Source organism: Pangasianodon hypophthalmus, chromosome 29, assembly GCF_027358585.1.
Source record: "Pangasianodon hypophthalmus isolate fPanHyp1 chromosome 29, fPanHyp1.pri, whole genome shotgun sequence".
Lineage (NCBI taxonomy): Eukaryota > Metazoa > Chordata > Actinopteri > Siluriformes > Pangasiidae > Pangasianodon > Pangasianodon hypophthalmus.
Window position 1 is genome coordinate 2,743,716 of NC_069738.1, and position 19,485 is coordinate 2,763,200.

General features: G+C 39.0%; 1 protein-coding gene across 4 annotated transcripts in view; it reads left to right on the forward strand.

The window, feature by feature from the left end:
• The window catches only part of LOC117596474 (uncharacterized), a 69,757-nt gene that overhangs the window by 10,537 nt on the left and 39,735 nt on the right, over positions 1-19,485 (forward strand). For all 4 annotated transcript variants that reach the window (XM_053231426.1, XM_053231423.1, XM_053231424.1 and 1 more), the window contains exons 5-7: positions 3,982-4,242; positions 5,377-5,793; positions 7,627-8,064. In XM_053231426.1, coding sequence (XP_053087401.1) covers positions 3,982-4,242; positions 5,377-5,793; positions 7,627-8,064 — 1,116 coding nt within the window. The remainder of the gene's footprint in view (positions 1-3,981; positions 4,243-5,376; positions 5,794-7,626; positions 8,065-19,485) is intronic.

A 19,485-nucleotide genomic window follows, 5' to 3' on the forward strand; every position in this document is an offset into this window, starting at 1 on the left:
ATGAGTTAATTTTTAAAGATATCAAAAATCCCAAAAATCTACTTTTCTTTTCCATGGTCAACGTATTCCTGTGATGATTCAATCTATTGACTTCTACATGATTCATAGTTTCAGGATTCTAGAGGCGGGACAAACCACTCCAGTTTTTTTATTGGTTTATTTTTAACTAGTTTTAACCAATTATTATTTATGCAGTTGATGTAAAAACTGCCTGAGGTGTCTAGAAATCACAATACAAGTGCTTAGGAAGGGTCAGACGTGAAAAAAAGGTGAACTTCCCCTTTAAGTGACTCTGATTACGGCACACAGTGAATATTCTCACTATTTTTATCCCTGCAAAAATCACATCTTAGCAAGTTTAATTACTTAAATATAATAAGGTTTATCTAGTACTTCCTTTTACAAGAAATCAAATACAAGATTATTAAATTGTTGTAAGATTATTAAATCTATTTCTAGACATATTTTAAAAATTCCAATTCATCTAATTGTATTTCTTCACTCGCAGTAATGAACTACATAGAAATCCAATGAGCACACCTTCTATACACTGTGCACTTTATTTAATTACTTTATGAATAAACTGTATTTATTTATAACAGCTTTGTAATGACAACAAGCAGATCACTACAGACCAAACAGGCTTATAATGAAGAGCGCTCGAGAGCAAACGAGACTCAGAGATCCGACTTCTTTTCTTCTTTTGGCCGCTTTACCTCCAGTCTGATGACTTAGAGTTTTCATCATCACTGTTTGGTGGAAAATAAATTTCAGTAATCAGTAAACGAGCGATTGCTCAGCTTGGCTGAGAGGGGGCGTGGCCAAGAGGGGGTGTGGTTTTCTGTAGGGAATCTGTAGCTCTTGAACTAGGATTATTCCAATAATTATGAAACATTAAAAAGTTAACATCTCTTAAAACAAAACAAAAATAATCACCAGAAATGTAAGTTCACCTATTAGTACTGTCTAAACACTGGAAGGCCGAGCCCACCCTGAGATTTTGGCTTTTGCAGGTGAGCTTAGAGATCCTAGGAGTTTTATAGCTCCAGATGTAAGAGAGTATAACTGAGTCCAGATTTTTGAAAAATGCAGATGTTAGAAAGATAAAGAAATCTGGGAAGGGACACCATTTTGATAGAGTTTTAAAATGAAATCTAAAAAATGTAATTTAAATATTAATTTGGGGTTTTTAGGGATTTTTAAGCCAAGATAAGTAATATGGTCATCAACTATCATAAATGGTACATGTTCAAGGAAACCAGGACTATAGATGCCAGATGCAGAGGCATGAAATCACTTTTTGTCCAGTTAATGGTATAACCTGACAGCCTACCAAATGAAGTAATCAAGTCCAACAAGATAGGAATAGACTTCTCTGCATTCTTCAAATATAGCAGTATGTGCTAAGCGTATAAGCTAATGAGTGTTTCAATGCCTCCCACTGTAAGGCCTTCGATGTCAGGGTGGCCTCTGATTTTTAAGGCAAGCGGCTCAAGTGCACTAGCAAAAAGTGCAGGTGAAAGGGGGCAGCCTTGCTGGACGGAATGATGTAGGGGAATGAAGCTGACTTATCAGTGTTAGTTAAAATAGAGGATACTGGACTGTTATAGATGATTTTTACCCAGGAGATGAATGATTCCCCGACGCTGAAGCGCCGCAGTGACTCAAACATGTAGGGCCATTCTATTGGATAAAAAGCCTTCTGCGCGTCAAGGGATATAATTGCTGCTTGATTAGTCTTGCCATGATCTGCATATATTGTATTGAGGAGTCGTCTAACGTTAAAAAAGGAAAACCTTCCTGGGATCAACCCAGTCTGATCGGGGTGAATAGTAGATGCCAGAGGTCTACTTAATCTATTTGCCAGTACCTTTCTAATAACTTTTCTATCAACATTCTGTAAGAGACAGATGTTGGCCTCATATAAAGTTTTAGGTAGGGTCTTCTCTTCTGCAGAATGACAAACCATTCTAAATAATATCGGGACTAATAAGTGAGAGAGAATGATTCGCTTCCACAAATTGTGCTGCCTCTGTTGGATCTGAAAAGATGGTGGGTGCTCCGTTTGGATGATGAATATGAAGCTTGGCCGGATAGCGTAAGCTGTGTTTAACACCGGCGTCCCGCAGGGCTCGCAGCACGTCACGAAAAGTGCGGCGTTGCATCAGTGCCTCGTTTGTATAGTCTGTGAGGATGAAAATTCTCTTCCCCTTGTATTCCCGAGGTTGTTGTCTGCTAAGGCGAAGGATCAGTTCTTTCTGTTGAAAATGATGAATGTGCACCATGATGGTGCGCGGGTTTGCGCCTGGAGCTGGCTTTGGTTGCAGCGAGCGATGCGCACGGTCAATAGACACAGGCTTTGGGAAGTGCTCCGTTGAAAACAATTTAGCAATCAACTTGGAAACAAATTCTGTGGGTTTGCCTTCTTCTTCTCCTTCAGGTATGCCCACAATTTTGATGTTGTTTCTACAGTAGTGCGCCTCCAGGTCGTAAACCTTAGCTTGCAGTTGGTTGTTAGCTTTAGCCAGGTCCAGACATTTATTTTCCAAAAGTTGAATCCGCGCCTCGTGATCGCTGCTGACTTGCTCTTGAGTGACTATCCGAGCCTCTAAGTCGGTGTGTGAAGTTAAAAGAGTTTGAAATTTTTCCCTCGAAGGCATCGAAGTGTTCATTAATGCCGTGGAGAATGGCCTCTGATATTTCTTGGCAAAGTTTTTTGCACATATCAAGTGTCATCTCAGAAGACTGAGACGGCGTAGAGTCCATTAGCTTTTTAGCCGCAGAGGGAGAATTAGCTTTAGCCTCCATGGTTTGATGGTTAGCATTAAGTTTAGACTGAATTGCCTTCGGCATGACTGACTTCATGGCTTGTTAATGTCGAGCAGAGATTCACAAAGGTAAAACTAGTTGGCTGGGCCAGAAAAATAAGAGTAACCAGTATATAATATAAATTATTAATATCACGGAGAGGAGCACCATCGACACACGTCTACTCCATACACTTGCGCACTAGCGCCCCCTATGATTTAGTTTAGTTTTGTTTAGAAATTAAAATTAAAATCCCATTAAAAACTGAAGAAAATAATTTTGAAGCTGATATTTTATCCTGAAATGTAAACATTTTTTCTTGCATAAATGTTCTTGATTTAATTCTATGTATTGTTAAATTGTTTATTTTAATGTTTATGAACTTGTTATAATTTGACTTGTACCTAAAGTCTTGGGACACAGTGCAACTTGTTAAAGTAAGCAAGATTGAAAAAGGAATGCAAAAAAGGCCAAAAAAGATTTTTGTTTTACCCTAAAGGCGAGTGCTTGTGTTTAAAGGCAGTGGTCTAGACGTTATTATTGTTAAATCCTGTCACAGACGCTTCTATTCAATAAAACTCTGAAGTGTGAACTACATGCAGGTGATGTTAATAATCTGAAAGACACACTGAGAAAATCAGCTTAAGTCCACGTGTAACCCGTCTCTGAATCCACTTCACTTTCAGACTTCTGTCAGTGACTCTGTTTACAGCCCAGTATGAAGATTCTCACACTATATGATATTTATGCAGTAACTGTACAGAGATGATTGTCTAATATCGTTGAGTAAATATCTGTGTTTCCTTCAATATCAGGAAGAAAACACATGATAGAGCATAAACGTTACTACTAGCCAAGTACTGTAGCGTTTCTTTTAGTGTCCCTAATACACTCTGTGTGTTCTAGCAACAGCTCCTTAATATTTTTACTCAACGAGAAACAGAAACTTTAGTGACTTGTCCACAGTTACAGTTTCTAACATATCAGAGGCTTTAAGATAGAGATTACAAACCACTTGTGTACGTCTCTCTGGACATCTGCCAAATGCCATAAATGTAAATGTTTAAGAAAAAAAAATAGGTGTCCAGGAGAGAGAGAGAGGGGGGGGGGGTGTCTGTGTGTTGTTCTCTATGTTGTGTACTGTAATAATGTGAGTCTTTCACTTTTCTCCAGCTTTGACTCTAAACAGGGAGAGAAAGAACAAGAAAAGAGATGGAGAACATTTAAACTGGATTTGTGTCTGCAAGCAGCTCTACACCAACCACAAAACATCCAGCAAACACTGCAGAAAGTGATGCCAGATATTGAAGAATATGAAGAACAGGGTGATTTCCTGCTGGATCTGTACTCACATGTGAAGCAGTATGAGAGTAACACAGGCAGGAGAGTCCTTCCAGCATTGCTGCCAGTTTACCAGTCACTTCCTGCAGTCTGGTACATAAAGCTCTCAGAGAGAAAAGTCTCCCTCCTCCTAGAAGTGCTGAAAGTTTTTACAGTTTTCTCAGACTTGCTTTAGTGCTCTGTGCTCCATAGCTGATAAAAGCACTGTTTTTGTTTTGAAGTGAAGTATTCCTGCAGATAAATATCACCATTTTTAGAATAAAATATCTGGTTCTGAAAAGGAACAAAATGATTTTGAGCTCAATCTTTTATGTTGTCAGTCCTGAAATGTTAACAATCAGTTCAAACCCTGACTTCATTCTATTTATTGTTAACTTGTTTCTTCTAATCCAATTTTTACATCTAGTTTTTTTCTACATGAATCTGATAATTCCTGAAGTGTTGGGATACAGTGCAGCTTGTTATAGTATGCAAAGGGGACAAAGCAAATGCAAAAAGAAAAAAAAAACAGCCAGATTATACATTCATTCATCGTTAGTAAGTAGGGGTGTAACGATACACTCCGGTCACGATTCGACTCGATTCTCAGAATATTTTGAACAAAATTTGAATCAAGAAAAATTCTGACTGAAAAAACCCATTGTAATTTTTGTCTGTATAAAACTAAATAAATCAAAAATTGCTATAAACAGAGGTTTAATATTGTAAATAAAATGTACTACAGGTTCACTGTATCTTAAAAATAAATAAATACATTTCTAAATTCTCCCAAAAAAAGACTGAATAAATAAAGTCTCTGACGCGGGGAAATGATGGACTGAAACATAACGAGCTCCGTAGCAGAGCCTGAGGCGTCATTTTAACCGGAAATAGAGCTCCAAAGTCTATCTCCTGGTAATGGTGCAGACTCTCCATGAAAGAGTGTGATCATGTTTCTTTTAGTGTCCCTAAGACACTCTGTGTGTTCTAGCAACAGCTCCTTAATATTTTTACTCAACGAGAAACAGAAACTTTAGTGACTCGTCCACAGTTACAGTTTCTAACATATCAGAGGCTTTAAGATAGAGACTACAAACCGCGTGTGTACGTCTCTCTGCACATCTGCCAAATGCCATAAATGTAAATGTTTAAGAAAAAAAAACAAGAGTCCAGGAGAAAGTGTGTGTATGACTGTTGTTGTCTATGTTGTGTACTGTAATAATGTGAGTCTTTCACTTTTTTCTCCAGCTTTTACTTTACACAGGGAGAGAAAGAACAAGAAAAAAGATGGAGAACATTTAAACTGGATTTGTGTCTGCAAGCAGCTCTACACCAACCACAAAACATCCAGCAGACAGTGCAGAAAGTGATCCCTTATAATTATGAAGAACAGAGTGATTTCCTGCTGGATCTGTGCTCACGTGTGAAGCAGTATGAGAGTAACACAGGCAGGAGAGTCCTTCCAGCATTGCTGCCAGTTTACCAGTCACTTCCTGCAGTCTGGTACATAAAGCTCTCAGAGAGAAAAGCCTCCCTCCTCCTAGAAGTGCTGAAACTCCAAACAGAGAAGAAACCAGTGGAGCTGATAGACTGCTCAGATGAAGAGAGTGAAGTGAGGAGTTTCCTTCAGTGTCTGCCCTACATCTCACAGATCAGGTTTAAAGAGTAAGTTTACAAAGTTCCTGTGTTTATAGACAAAATACTTCACTGGGACATCCGCCCCAAACCAACATGTTTAAATATTAAATTAATATTTAAAGACTTGAGGTTGGAATCCTATGTTGGACCCTTTGACATAAATCATATCAGTTATGAGATACAGGCTATTACTGAAGTGATGGAAACGTGTAGCACTGAAAGTACACCTGCTGCTAATTTAATGGATACAGGACTATAGTGTGTGATCAGTGTGCTGCTAAATGCTGTTCCTTGAGATTCAACTCCTATTACTGATCTGAATTGTCATTGTTAGCTAGCTAGTTACCTTACCTTGAACCTCCTAATACTGGTTGTTAGCTGGCTAATAGTAGCCAACTTAAAGGCATTTTCTGAATTTTTCTCATGTTGATATGATGTAACTGCACCACTGACTGGTCAGCAGTGGGAGAACTAACAACAGGTGTTTAACTTTACTATTGTGATTAGAAGGCAGGACCGGGACGGCTAATGTGGCTATAAAACAGCAGGTTGTGACCGAGGACGCTGTCACTGGCCGGAACAGCACTCACATCTCTTCACACACATAGCCATTTCCCCATTATTTCCTCACGCAGCTACGTAGCCGTTCCCTGGGGTGCACACTTGGGTTTGTGCTATCGTCATTTCATACACGCGTACACGTACACGTTACTTCACCCCGCAGTTTCCCATCCCCAATAAACAGATAAGGTTAATATATATCTTTATTATTTATCTGCATTTGTTATTGTCTATGTCTTTGTTTGTGTAGTTGTCAGCTCCGATGTGTTTTGTGGGTCCAGTCCGCTGAGGGTACAGCGTGAGCCAGGGGCTAAACGCAGGCGGCGGTCTGAGAATCCTCAAATACAGGATTTTCCTGCGCTGCACCTGCACGATGCCTCCGGCAGCTGGACTGTTCCAAGTGTTCATGAATCTAGGGGAGAAACAGGAAATGTCTCTTTATTAACTCAGAATCTGTTTAAAGAAATGTTGTAAATATTTGTTAAATATTTGTTATGAATATCAGGTAAGTATTATCACATCCATCTTCTGTAAGGACAATGGTAAGTCTACAGCACATACATATAGTAATTATATATATATATATATATATAATTACTATATGTATGTGCTGTAGACTTACCATTGTCCTTACAGAAGATGGATGTGATAATACTTACCTGATATTCACCTGTTGTGTCCTAATGATACATTCCATGTGGGCGGAGCCTCTGCTTCATAAGCATGGCTCTGGCACACAGTCGGGGTGAGACGTTAAGGCAGAAGTTAGGAGGTTGAAGTGAGCTTGTCTAGCGTAATGTAGTTACAATTAGTAATCCTTTGTGTAGAAGGAAACGTGTACATATCTCTATATTGTAAATATCACTCTTTTCTATTTTGTTTCTTTTGATTTGGTTTTGGTTTTTGTGCCCTTTTGAATTTTGGGGCTATTTGTATCACCACGGACACTGTAAATAAACACCATTACACTGACGTGCTATTGCGGCCCAACCATCATTTCTTAGTCATTACCAACACTCCTCATCACACTCAGAAACAAGACCAATGTGTATTTTAAGTGAAATTATTTGCTACTTTGCCCCAGTAAACTGCGTCAGTTGATGCTCCTGTCCATGGATGCAAGCAAAACTCATAATTTTCCATCTTCCGTAATATGAACAGACTGATGTTCTGATCTTCTAAACACTAGCTGAATATTAGTCTTTATTAACGTGTCTGATCTTAGCCTTAGGTGATTCTTGCACTTTTCAAATATATGTGATACTCTTCCTCATAACTTATATATTTTCTAATAAACAGGTTTGATTCAGTCTCTGCATCCATCCAGTTTTTGCTGAATCTGAGCATCGCAGCAGTCGACTGTCAATCAGATAAAGGAGAGAGTTTTACTGAGCTGCTGGCGTCAGTGTGCAGCTACAGCACATTCCCTTTTGGTGAAGAGTTTCATGGATTCCAAGAAAGACAGAGTGATTTCCTGCTGGATCTGTACTCACATGTGAAGCAGTATGAGAGTAACACAGGCAGGAGTGTCCTTCCAGCATTGCTGCCAGTTTACCAGTCAGCTCCTGAAGTCTGGTACATAAATCTCTCAGAGAGAAAAGTCTCCCTCCTCCTAGAAGTGCTGAAACTCCAAACAGAGAAGAAACCAGTGGAGCTGAGAGACTGCTCAGATGAAGAGAGTGAAGTGAGGAGTTTCCTTCAGTGTCTGCCCTACATCTCAGAGTTCTGGTTTAAAGAGTAAGTTTTTACAGTTTTCTCAGACTTGCTTTAGTGCTATGTGCTCCACAGCTGATAAAAGCACTGTTTTTGTTTTGAAGTGAAATATTCCTGCAGATAAAGATCACCATTTTTAGAATAAAATATCTGGTTCTGAAAAGGAACAAAATGATTTTGAGCTTAATCTTTTATGTTGTCAGTCCTGAAATGTTAACAATCAGTTCAAACCCTGACTTCATTCTATTTATTATTAACTTGTTTCTTCTAATCCAATTTTTAAATCTATTTTTTTTCTACTTGAATCTGATAATTCCTGAAGTGTTGGGATACAGTGCACCTTGTTATAGTATGCAAAGTGGACAAAGCGAATGCAAAAAGAAAAAAACATCCAGATTATACATTCATTCATCGTTAGTAAGTAGGGGTGTAACGATACACTCCGGTCACGATTCAACTCGATTCGATTCTCAGGATATTTTGAACAAAATTTCAATGAAGAAAAATTATGACTAAAAACACTCCTGTTTTATTGCTGAATCATAAACAATGCAAAACAGTGTGTATTTTTGTCTCTATAAAATTAAATAAATCAAAAATTGCTATAAACGGAGGTTTAATATTGTAAATAAAATGTACTACAGGTTCACTGTATCTTAAAAATAAATAAATGCATTTATAAATTCTCCAAAAAAAGACTGAATAAATAAAGTCTCTGACGCGGGGAAATGATCGACTGAAACATAACGAGCTCCGTAGCAGAGCCTGAGGCGTCATTTTAACCGGAAATAGAGCTCCAAAGTCTATCTTCTGGTAATGGTGCAGACTCTCCATGAAAGAGTGTGATCATGTGACCAGCGTGCTCTCTATATAATTTAACTCTGAGTTGTGCAGATTAGGACCTCTGCTGTTCAAACAGTGTAAATGTATTAGATGTATAATTAATAGAAAGCTGATTTCCATGATGTGATTTGCACATTTCAGCGATGCACATCGTCACGTTTTAGCATCACGATGCATCGTTACACTCCTATGAGTAAGTTCTGTGTCCTGCTCTTCATATTACACTTTTATTTCAATGCCTGATATCGTCTCATCCCTTTACCATCATATTAGTCTTTTATTTTTAAATCATCTCTTGTGTTTATCATCGATCATCTTCACTAACCGCTTTATCCTGATCATATTACATTTGATAGCTTAAAAGACTATGTTCGTCTTCAGTCTGCATTTTCTATCCCTGATTTTTTTCCACCTTAAAGACAAGTGCTTGTGTTTAAAAGCAGTGGTCTATACACTATTGAAAACCCGTCTCAGCCGCTTCTATTCAATAAAAATCTACCAACCTCTGAAGTGTGAACGTCATGCAGGAGATGTTAATAATCTGAATGATGCACTCAGAAAATCAGCTTAAGTGCACGTGTAACCTGCGTCTCAATACGTGTAACATTGTCTGTGTAGATGTTGTAACTTTTGCACTTAAAGGGGAAGTGCACCTTTACTCACATTTGAGGAGTTCTAAATATTTATTCAGTGATTTCTAGTCACCTCAGACAGCTTTTATGTCAGTGCAAGCACTTTTAAGATTTTGATATATTTTGTCCACTAATGATTGTTTTGCAAAATACATTATAATCAGATGAATTTGCAACTCTAAGTGCAGTAACTGAATTATCAATATCAATTTCCTCATGAGTTAATTTTTAAAGATATCAAAAAACCCCAAAATCTACTTTTCTTTGCGAAGGTCAACACATTCCTGTCATCATTCGATCTAATCAAATATAATGTTATTAAATTATTGTAAGATTATTAAAGCTATTTCTAGACATATTTTAAAAATTCCAATTTATTTAATTTTATTTTTTCACTCGCAATAGTGAACTGCATAGACATCCAATGAGCACACCATCTATACACTGTGCACTTTATTTAATTACTTTATTAATAAAGTTTATATATAATAGCTTTGTGATCAAGACTGGCAGATTGCTACAGACCAAAAAGGCTTATAATGAAGAGAGCTCGAGAGCAAACGAGACTCAGCAATCCGAGTTTTATTTTTCTTTTGGCTGCTTTACCTCCAGTCTGATGTGTTAGAGTTCTCTTCATCACTGGTGGGTGAAAAATAAATTTCAGTAATCAGTAAACGAGAGATTGCTCAGCTTGGCTGAGAGGGGGTGTGGCTGAGATGGGTCTGGTTTTCTGTAGGGAGTCTGTAGCTCTCGAACTAGGCTTATTCCAATATTTATTAAAACAATAAAAGATAATATCTCTTAAAACAAAACAAAAAAATTCACCAGAAATGTAAGTTGACCTATTAATAACTGATAAATGAATGCTCCTGATTCACTATTTCATTTTTTTAATTATTAAAATGATTAATTATTTTTTTTTAATTAATTAAAAATTGTGTAAAGAGAAGGTGGCCACAGTGTGAAGGATAAGCTGACTGAGCACTCATCTGCTATGTTTACAGCTTATCCATAAAAAATATATCTATCACACAGGAAACATGTGCTTAAGTTCATAAACGTTCATAATCATAATGTGCTTAAAGTGAAAAAAGGTGAACAATGTGAAGGGAAAACTGTAACTGATACATACCTCTCTCTCTTATTCAAACTGCACACAGCGGGTGTAACTGTACTGTAACCTGAGGTTTAATGTGTAAATTTCTGCAGTTTCGTCAGACCTGCTTTAGTGCTCTGTGCACCACAGCTGCTAAAAGAACTGTTTTATGATTTAATTTAGTTTTTTTTTTTTTATTAATTTTACAATTTTTTAACAACCGACAAAGATGAGACATGACAAAAACACATTATACACAATACCCAAAGGGAACAATCAAATTAAAAATTAATTATGCGCATACACACCCACAAAAAAAAAAAAAAAGAAGGGAGAGTGCTGCCAGGAGGAGACAGTGAATGTACAGCTCAGTATGCATCGTCAGGCGGTGAACAGTTAAATACAGAAACTGATTCCATCTTTGAGATTGTCCAGTTAGGCAAGAAATAGACCCCATATATGTATAAACTTTCTCAGGGATGTGGATCTTGTGAACCTTAATTTTTCCATCCGAATAATAGACACCATTTCTGACAATCACCTTCATACCAAGCATCAAAGAGTTTTGTAAGGCTTTAGGTAGATGTAGTGTGGATTCTGAACAACCGAAAATTGCTAATTCAGAATGTGGACTAATGTCTTTGCCATATGCCTTGGAAAACCAAGATAAGATGTTCGACCAATATCCTGCCAGTGTATGACAGTGCCAAAATGTATGCTATAAGGTAACTTCTGAAATTTTGCATCTGGCGCAGTGGGCTGAAACAGACTGATAGATCTTATGCAGTTTGGATTTGGAGTAGTGAAGACAGTGTACGACTTTAAACTGAATCAAATGGTGTCTACTATTAACGGAACAAGAGTGTATCCTGGCCATAATTTCAGTCCACAGAAGTTCAGACAGGTCCGTGCCCAACTCACTGCTCCAGGTTTTTCTTAAATGATCAGTGCATACTTTAACATGATGGGTGAAAACAGATACAAACATTGAGACCAGTCGTCTGGAGTCAAGGGGATGCAATAAAACGTCAACAAAAGGATATTGTGTCGGTATGTTTTCAAAAGTTTGTATTTTGTCTCTGACGTAATACCTGACCTGTAAATAGCGAAAAAAAATGTGAGTTGGGAAGCTGGAATTTGTCCCTAAGCTGATCGAAGGAGGCAAATTTACCATTTATATAAAGATCTTCAATAGTGACTAATCCCCCCCCGCTCCAGGCCCGGTAGCATTTATCTGACCATGGCAGCAGAAAAGAGTGATTGAAACAAATAGGAGTTCTTACAGAGGTATGGGGTATGCTAAGCACCTTTCTAATCTGGTTGAGAATTCTGACAGAGTTTCTTGTTATAAAACTAAAATTAACAGAAGTACTACGTTTATCCGGTTTTGAGAACAGCAAGGCCTGCAGGGAAGAGTTACCAACTGAATAAGCCTCCATTTTCACCCACAGCGGGGTATCAGGGGTGTAATCCGTTGGGCTGCAGGTGTCCCAGTACATTAATGTTCTTGCATTAGCAGCCTAATAGTACTGTCTGAACACTGGAAGGCCGAGCCCACCCTGAGATTTTGGCTTTTGCAGGTGAGCTTAGAGATCCTAGGAGTTTTATAGTTCCAGATGTAAGAGAGTATAACTGAGTCCAGATTTTTGAAAAATCCAGATGTTAGAAAGATAAAGAAATAAAGAAATCTGGGAAGGGACACCATTTTGATAGAGTTTTAAAATGAAATCTAAAAAATGTAATTTAAATATTAATTTGGGGTTTTTAGGGATTTTTAAGCCAAGATAAGTAATATGGTCATCAACTATCATAAATGGTACATGTTCAAGGAAACCAGGACTACAGATGCCAGATGCAGAGGCATGAAATCACTTTTTGTCCAATTAATGGTATAACCTGACAGCCTACCAAATGAAGTAATCAAGTCCAACAAGATAGGAATAGACTACTCTGCATTCTTCAGATATAGCAGTATGTGCTAAGCGTATAAGCTAATGAGTGTTTCAATGCCTCCCACTGTAAGGCCTTCGATGTCAGGGTGGCCTCTAATTTTTAAGGCAAGCGGCTCAAGTGCACTAGCAAAAAGTGCAGGTGAAAGGCGGCAGCCTTGCTGGATGGAACGATGTAGGGGAATGAAGCTGATTTATCAGTGTTAGCTAAAATAGAGGATACTGGACTGTTATAGATGATTTTTACCCAGGAGATGAATGATTCCCCGATGCCGAAGCGCCGCAGTGACTCAAACATGTAGGGCCATTCTATTGGATAAAAAGCCTTCTGCGCGTCAAGGGATATGATTGCTGCTTGATTAGTCTTGCCATGATCTGCATATATTGTATTGAGGAGTCATCTAATGTTAAAAAAGGAAAACCTTCCTGGGATGAACCCAGTCTGATCGGGGTGAATAGTAGATGCCAGATGTTTACTTAATCTATTTGCCAGTACCTTTCTAATAACTTTTATCTCAACATTCTGAAGAGCGATTGGCCTATAACTGGCAGAATCACTATCCTCTTTCCCTTTTTTAAGTAAGAGACAGATGTTGGCCTCATATAAAGTTTTAGGTAGGGTCTTCTCTTCTGCAGAATGACAAAGCGTTCTAAATAATATTGGGACTAATAAGTCTGAAAATGCTTTCTAGTATTCGCTGGGGAATCCATCCGGTCCTGCGGCCTTCCCCTGAAGGGAATGATTTAATGGCAGAGAGAAGCTCTTCCTTGGTGAAATCAGAGTCCAATTCTTCCCTAGCCTGATCACTGAGCTTTGGGTTATCCAAAGAGTCAAAGAAGCTGTGTAGATCAGACTGAGTGACACTACATTTGGAAGAGCAGAGGTCCATATAAGTAAGAGTAAGAGTAAGATATTCCTTTATTTGTCCCGCAGTGGGGAAATTGCATTTAGCAACAGCAGGGGTACAGTACAGAAAGAGTATGCACACAAGAACAAGGTAGATTAAAAACTATTCTGTACATAAATGGCTTAAATAGTGCTAAAAGCAAAAATCCTAACACTAAACAAAAAAAGGAGAGGGGTATATACACATAAGTACAGGTTGGTTGAGAATAGTGTAGCTTGCCAGTAGTGTGACGGTATTGCACATTAAAATATTGCACAGTGATATTGCACATAAATGTGAGTGTAAATACTGCACTGAGAGTTTATAAATAAATAAATCAGCAGTGTTCATTATAAAGTTTTACAGCAGCAGGAAGGAAAGACCGACGAAATCTCTCCTTTACACACTGAGGGTGGAGCAGTCTGTCACTGAAGCTGCTCTCCAGAGCTGACAGGACGTCCCGCAGGGGGTGGGACTCATGGTCCAGCGTAGATGTCAGTTTTGTCAGGACCCGTCTGTCACCAACCTCCCGCACTGAGTCCAGAGGACAGCCCAGGACAGAGCTGGACCTCTTGATGATCTTGTCCAGCTTTTTCCTTTCCCTCTCAGTGATACTGCTGCTCCAACAGACCACACAATACAGGATGGCTGATGCCACCACAGAGTCATAAAAAGTCTTTAGAAGCGCCCCCTGCACACCAAAGGACCGCAGTCTCCTCAGGAGGTAGAGCCTGCTCTGACCCTTCCTGTACAGTGCGTCTGTGTTGTGAGTCCAGTCCAGTTTGTGGTTTAGATGAACACCCAATGTCCAATGAACTCTCAATGTTCACCAGTGAGGGGGCAGACCGGTGTCTGCGGAAATCCACCACCATCTCCTTGGTCTTTCTCGCGTTGATGAGGAGGTGATTTGGCCGACACCAGTCCACGAAGTCCTGCATCAGTCTTCTGTACTCTGCGTCATCGTCGTCACTGATCAGGCCAACGATGGCTGAGTCGTCAGACAACTTGAGCAGGACACAGCTGTCCGTGTTGTATCTGAAGTCTGCAGTGTAGAGGGTGAAAAGGAAGGGTGCGAGCACCGTGCCCTGGGGGACACCCACACTGCAGGTCAGGGTGTCAGATACGCAGTCCCTAGCTCTCACAAACTGGGGCCTATCTGTGAGATAGTCCAGGACCCACTCCGCCAGATGTGAGTCCACTCCAGCCCATTCCAGCTTGTCCCTCAAAAGCAATGGTTGAATTGTGTTGAATATATAGAACTCTCTAAACCTATTACTGATGTCTTTAGGGTTGGTCAGCAGAGCGGCTGAGTTTGATTTAATTCTGTAAATTGACCTGGTAGCTTGAGAGCTTTTAAGCTGCTGTGCTAACAACTTCTCTGGCTTATCTCCTAGTTCAAACTGTTTTTGTTTTAGTTTCAAAAGGGAGTTATTAACCTGACTTCCCAGAATGCAGCTGTATTCATATTTAAGCTTCACAATTTTATTAAACTCTACTGGGGATTTTGAAATTTGATATGCCGATTCGAACGTGGGAAGGATGCTCTCGATTTCTATTAGACGCTTGTCCCTTTCCTTTTGGACAGAAGATTCATAGGAGATGATGAGACTGCGCATTACCAAAGAGTAAGAGTTTCCCAGAGAACAGAATCCGAGACCTCACCTGTGTCATTAATTTCAATGAACTCCCTTATCCTCACATTCATGCTCTCACAAAACTTTTATCAGCCAATAATAAGGGATTAAAATGCCATGGGTAATGCTGCTTTGGAAGGGCAAAGTCAATGGTCATTAGGAGAGGGCTATGGTCGGAAAGAAGTATACTGTGATATTTGGTGCTGACTACATTTGGAATTAAATTAGAGTCCACCAAGAAATAGTCGATTCTACTGTGGGACTTATGGACATGAGAATAGTAGGAGTAATCTTTATCTGTGGGATGTTGAAGTCTCCTTTTGTCAACAAGGTTCCAGGATTTAGTTAAATGATTTAAAACTCGAGGTGTTGTTACATTAGGTGGGGAACAAGAGGACAGCCTGTCTAAATACGGATCCAAAAAGCAATTAAAGTCCCCTCCGATTATAATGTTTGTTTTTCTGTCAGCAGGGAGCAGATTAAACACTTTTTTAAAAAATAATGGGTCATCAAAATTTGTACCATATATGTTGAGAAAAGTAACGGGGATTCAGTTGATCCTGCCAGAAACAATGATGTATCTCCCATTTGGGTCTGTGCTCACATTGGTGAGCTGAAAGGGAACATTTTTCCGAAAAAGAATGGCAACACCCCGGGCCTTGGAGGTAAACGGCGCTTGATAAACCTGAGAAATCCAATTACATCTAAGTCTTTGCTGTTCTGTGACTTTAATGTGGGTTTCCTGTAGAAAACTTATATCTGCTGAGAGGGACTTGAGGTGTTTAAAAACCTTGCCCCTCTTAATGGCATGACCCAGTCCCCTGACGTTCCAGGAAACCAAAGTGAGATCCCAACTGCCTACCCTAACACCTTGATAAGACCTGTGCATGTAAAAGGGATAGATAAGGAATTACCTCTTGCTTATGCATACATTGTGAGTGGCGGAGAGGGCCTGGCAGCACTGCACAACTAAAGACGTAGGGGAGATGAAAATAAAAGAAGAATACAAATACAAACTCTGTGACATAGACAACATACATCCACACTGACCAATGCCTATATAAGCGAAACACAACTCTTTTCATCAAACCAGAAGGAGCTGCCGGGCAATGGCTGCAGAACTATTTAAGAACAGTAACTACAAAAATGACCTTAAACACAGGAACCTCTCCGTGAAAATGAGTGAGAGAAATTACAGACATACCGGTACAAAGTTATCTGTTACCAGTAAGGAGTATAAAATATATATCGGGCTGGAAGACGGAGGTGTCGTAATAATATGAATCAATGTAAAACATATTGATGCTTCTTTAGTGATGTATACAAAGTAAATGCAATGGAAGATCAATGACAGCCTATAAATGTTATAAAATTATACTCAAAGGGAAACTCCCTGCTTTATCATAGACTGGAACAATTCAGTATAGATGTTTACTTGGCACAACTAGTTCTTATTTGCTGTAAATGAAAAAAATGATTTGTCCACTTCTGTGCAAGAATGATTCGCTTCCACAAACTGTGCTGCCTCTGTTGGATCTGAAAAGATGGTGGGTGCTCTGTTTGGATGATGAATATGAAGCTTGGCCGGATAGCGTGAGCTGTGTTTAACACTGGTGTCCCAGACCCCTTTAGTGACTTTTTTCCAAAAAAGCGACTAGCGACAAATCTAGCGACTTTTTGGACAAACCTTAGCAACTCTCCAAATGTCACCAGTACTGTCCTGCGCGAGCACGAAGTCTTGCTTCCCCGCTGCAGTCACACCCCTCTGTGCGTCTCCTCTGTTCAGTGAGTGGCTGAGAGACGAGCAGCGCATTCCGTTGACCGCACAGTAGCTGACGTAGATGTGAATGAACTGCGCATGTGCACGCTGTATTGCCACAGACCAATCACTTACCAGCTTCTCCTTTGTATTAAATTTGAAAAATTATTGTGACCGTTTATTCTTGTCATGTGCTTATATTACTCACTACCACAGGGCTTTAGTTCATTCCAGTTTCTGAACTCACTGAATTCAGATTATCTAGAGACTGTAGACTGTACTTATTCAAACACAACAATAAACTTCATTAAACTCATATACACACATAAAAAACATATACACATAATACAAATATAAAAAGTGCATACACAGTACAAATATAAATACATATACACACATAGCTAGAACATTACACACATTCAAATAGTAACATGTCACACTCTAAAATATATTTCCAAAAATATAGAAAAGAATGGGAGCTGATCCCTGAATTTAAGGGGTGGCTGAAGCCCTATGTGGGCAATGACACAAGGGCTTACTGTCTGTACTGCAAGACAGAATTTTGTGCCAAGTTATCTGACATTAAAAAGCATGCATCAACTCAGAAGCACAATGAAAAGTCCAAGCCTTATAATCAAGCCAAGCAATCTACATTGCCATTTTCTCCAAAAAACACTGACTCTTTAAAACAGGCAAGAGGCAACAATGGCAATGGCTATAGCAGAGCACTGCTCCATTCTCTCTTGTGACCACATTGGTAAAGCATGCAAAGCTGCTTTTCCAGATTCCAGTGCAGCCAAACATTTTCGGATGCACCATACCAAGTGTACTGAAATGATCAATGGGGTGTTGGCACCATAAACCACACACTAAAACACACTAAACCACAACAAGAGCCTTACAGACATGGCAAAACTTGCAGACCTGTTAGGATATTGCCCGGCCACAACTGATAAAACTATTAATCAGTGGAGGTCTATTCACCTTCAGAAATGGGAGGAAACAACAAACACTTTGGCATTCTGGGCTGAAGTTAAGAAGTATAGAGATTCAGCAGGCATAAACCCATATGAAGACTTGGCTTCTGTTGCAGTTTCTGTCTTCTCCCTCCCACACTCAAAAGCTGAGGTAGAGAGGCTTTTCAGTCAAATGGGTGTCATTAAAAACAAACTCAGGAACCACATGTCCCTGCAGACCCTCAGCTCTATTCTGTATATTAGATATGGTTTGAGGTTGGCTGGAGATGCATGTTATGAGCACAAACTGCCTGATAAAGTGCTGCAGCTCTTTGGCACTTCAGCAGCCTATTCATTTAAGTCCTGTCCAGGTTCTAGCTCAACCTCTGCATCCAATATCACCCCACAGGAGGAGAGCACTGAGGGTATGGATCTTGTGGATGATGATGAATTCTGTCTCAGCATTCTCATGGAGTGATCTGGAATCAGAATCACAAAAGTTGTTAAATAGTGTTTTTCTTTCACATACAATGAATTTGCTTTGGTTTTGTGAGGCAGGCTGACTTAAAAAAAAAAAAAAATTATCTTTTTCATTTGCTATGTACATATTTGTGGCACTTGTGTCTGCCAAATTATCAGATAATAAATAATAAATGTGTGGTTCATTATCTCCGTTCAGTTAAATTATCATATTATAATAATAGAGTATTTGAGCATAGATTGACTCCATTTTATGACAATTTCAATCTGTTGATTAAAATGCAGTTTTTTAGTATTCACATTTTTTATAAATATGCACATAGTTCGTTTGTAAATATGCAAATAATTCAACCATAGGTTTATCCTCTAGGGGCAGATTATCACTAACGTCCCTGACTGAAACTGAATATCATTGTTGTGACTTGTAGCCTACACTGTGAGAGAACAAGCAAAATATTCTGTGGCAGAACACATTCTCTGAGTTATCGTTGTACATGTAAACAGAGCTGATAATATCACAGCACATATGCTGTCTTTAACTTACATGTATAGTGGTTTTGTCCAACGACGTCGTGGTTCACCGGAATTTTATCAGTGCTGTGGAAGTAACTTCTGGTTAACATGTAGTAAGTTCCGTTCCGTTGACTGACAGAAAATATGTAATTGAGAACAGCTTTACTGGACATTCGGCTATATATTTATATTAAAACAGTTTGTGAGCACGGATTAGGGGAGAAAACAGTTATGAAGTGCCGACATTACGCAGAATACAAATACGACGTGATGATGTCATTAATATGCTAATGACGCATGACGTCATTTAGCGACATTTAGCTACTTTTCAAGCAGGGTTTAGCTACTTTCCATTAGTGATGGGAAGTTCGGATCATTTTACCGACTCGGACCTTTGAGTCTCGTTCAGCAAAATGAATGAATCTTTTTTCGAGTCATTTCGTTCATTTTAGCAAAATATAATTAAAATGTTACGTGTTACTTCCCTAACACATCTACTACTTACGCAAACGTTGATCACACTACAAACAAGACAAAACTATAATGCTGTAATAAACAGAAAACATTAATTCATTGTTTACCTGGATCTTTAGTCTATGATTAGCTCACCTCACCTCTTATCTGACAAGTCTTCGGGTTTGAGTTGTTCGTTCATCACGTGACAGCCCTATAAGCTTAACCAGTGCAGTCTGAGCC